Source organism: Penaeus monodon, chromosome 11, assembly GCF_015228065.2.
Source record: "Penaeus monodon isolate SGIC_2016 chromosome 11, NSTDA_Pmon_1, whole genome shotgun sequence".
NCBI classification, from domain to species: domain Eukaryota; kingdom Metazoa; phylum Arthropoda; class Malacostraca; order Decapoda; family Penaeidae; genus Penaeus; species Penaeus monodon.
In genome coordinates, this window is record NC_051396.1 from 45,508,710 (window position 1) to 45,511,209 (window position 2,500).

At 32.9% G+C, this 2,500-nt stretch overlaps 1 protein-coding gene across 3 annotated transcripts in view; it reads right to left on the reverse strand.

Moving 5' to 3' along the window:
* LOC119578985 (growth factor receptor-bound protein 2) overlaps positions 1 to 2,500 on the reverse strand; it is a 40,031-nt gene that overhangs the window by 17,004 nt on the left and 20,527 nt on the right. For all 3 annotated transcript variants that reach the window (XM_037926678.1, XM_037926676.1, XM_037926677.1), the window contains exon 2: positions 594 to 679. In XM_037926678.1, coding sequence (XP_037782606.1) covers positions 594 to 671 — 78 coding nt within the window. In that variant the 5' untranslated portion in view covers positions 672 to 679. The remainder of the gene's footprint in view (positions 1 to 593; positions 680 to 2,500) is intronic.

Sequence of the window (2,500 nt, forward strand, 5' to 3'; positions counted from 1 at the left end):
AGAAAAGAGACAAAATTAAAAAAAAAAATAATAATCCTTGTAAAGAGAAGGGGAGGGAGGGAGAGAGAGATAAAAAGAGATAGAGAATGAGTGTGTGTGTGTGTATATGCATCTGTGTACATGTGCATGCATGTGCGTGTGTGTGTGTGTGTGTGTGTGTGAGTATGCGTGTCTGTCCACGCGCATGTGTGAGTATGCGTGTCTGTCCATGCGCATGTATGTATGCGTGTCTGTCCACGCGCATGTGTGAGTATGCGTGTCTATCCGCGTGTGCGTCTTTGCACAAATCTGCCTACCCCTTCAGCTCCCTCTGAGATTTGAAAGAGGACTTTCCCACCAGCTGCCCCATAAGAAGTGAAGTGGGCTCTAGAACAATTTGGCAGCAGCATGCACTTCCTCCTTCCTCACACACATGGGAGTGGAAATGCTACTTCCTGGTCTGAGGGGCAGGCATAAGAACATGCAGATCTAGGGCACTACAGAAAACAATCACATTGGATGATTCTGATAATGGATAAAAGAAATGAAGGAAAAGGAAAAGAAAAAAAAAAGGAAAACTGAGAGAAAAAGGTACAAGAGAACGAGATATTTACCTTAAGAATCTGCCCTTTCCTAAAACTGAGCTCGTCCTCAGCTGTGGCGTTAAAGTCATGTTTTGCTATCGCCTCCATGGTGAAATCTGGGAAAGAAATCATGAATGCAATAAGAATGCTTTAAAATTTTTCTGTAAATTCCCCCAAAATAATGCCAAATATATATATAATATATATATATACATACAATATATGATATATATATATATATAGTATAATATTATATATATATTATAATATAATAGATATATAATAATATTATAGATATATATATATATATATAATATATATATATATATAAATATAATATATATATATATATTATATATAATATATTTATAATATAATTATATATATATATATATAATAATATATATATATATATATATATAATATATATATATATATATATATATATTATATATATATATATATATAATATATATATATATATATATATATTATATATAATATATATATATATATAAATATATATATATATATATATATAAATATATAAATTAATATAAATAATAATAAATATATATATATATATATATATATATATATAATATAATATATATATATATATATATATATATATATATATATAAATATACAATAAATCAATAAAAACAATGCATGGAAATAATATTTTGACCTAGACATTCCTATGAGATATAAATAGGTCTAACATACAAAGTAAAACAAATATATAGCAATATATATAAATATTCTTCCTGAAGAACATTAATCTTTATATGTGAAAGAAAATGTCCTGGAAACTATACCGTTCATATGAGCATTTACATTCCTCCCATATTTAAATAAACAAACAAGCAAATAACAACACAGTACTTGCTTAGGGTCTGTTCTGTATAACATGAAAATGCACAATATTTACCGCCCTTGTATTTTCACCCCTCAAAAACTGAACACCACAGGAATGAAAAAGACAGAAGGGTAACACTAACAACAAAGACAGACCAACTCAAAACTGTGAATGGGTTAAAAAAAAAAAAGACTGTTGTCTGCTAGTGAAGTTCCTCTTAACCTCAACCCCTACTCTATTTCGTTACTAAAACTGCAATTGTTACCACAGTTTGCCCCCGTGCCCACCAACGCTCATAATTATCCTCACATTTGCCTGATGGTTAATGGATAAAACAAATAAATATGCTAGACATCAAAGGCCATATTACACTATGGTAAAATACTGTGTGATAAAGGGTAAAAATGAGTTAATGATTAGGATAAGACGTGTTAGATGTCAAAGGTTATAGAGCTTTATAGGATAGTATAGTAGTGAAAAGGGTAAAGAGGGGGATCATATGATGTAAAGCAATGATTAATAAAAGAGGAAAAGGTTACAAGTGTAGGGTGATTGGGAGAAATGGACAGTATCTGAATAATGACAACTGGCAAAGGAGTCATTATGAAACAATCAACAGGTAATACAGGTAGAGAGGGGTGTTAGAGAAGTAGGAGGAGAAGAATCCAGGCAATGAGATAAGGGAAGAGGAGAAGGTAGTAAAGTATCAGGAAGAATGTCAGGAGGGGAAGGATCTGAAGAAGTTCCCTGTTGCAACATAAGGGAGTTATGTGAGCATCCAAAATATTTTGAATGTAGAGGGAATAGGAATAGAGGGCTTAGAAGGTGGATAAGGGGGCAAAGTGTTATCCTGGTCATGTGTAGGAAGTTCTGGTTGTCTTCACGAGTTGCTGGAGGGGCATTCGATTAGGAGGTCTGAGAAACAAAGATTTTCTTGAGAGGAGGAGAAGGGGGGATAGATGTCCGAGGAGCAAAGGAAGAGCTGGGTCTAAGAGAGGATGTGGTAGGAGAAGATGGAGTGGAACGTTTAGGTTGTCTGGTGCAACAGGTAAAGTGAAGAGGAGGAGGGGTAGGC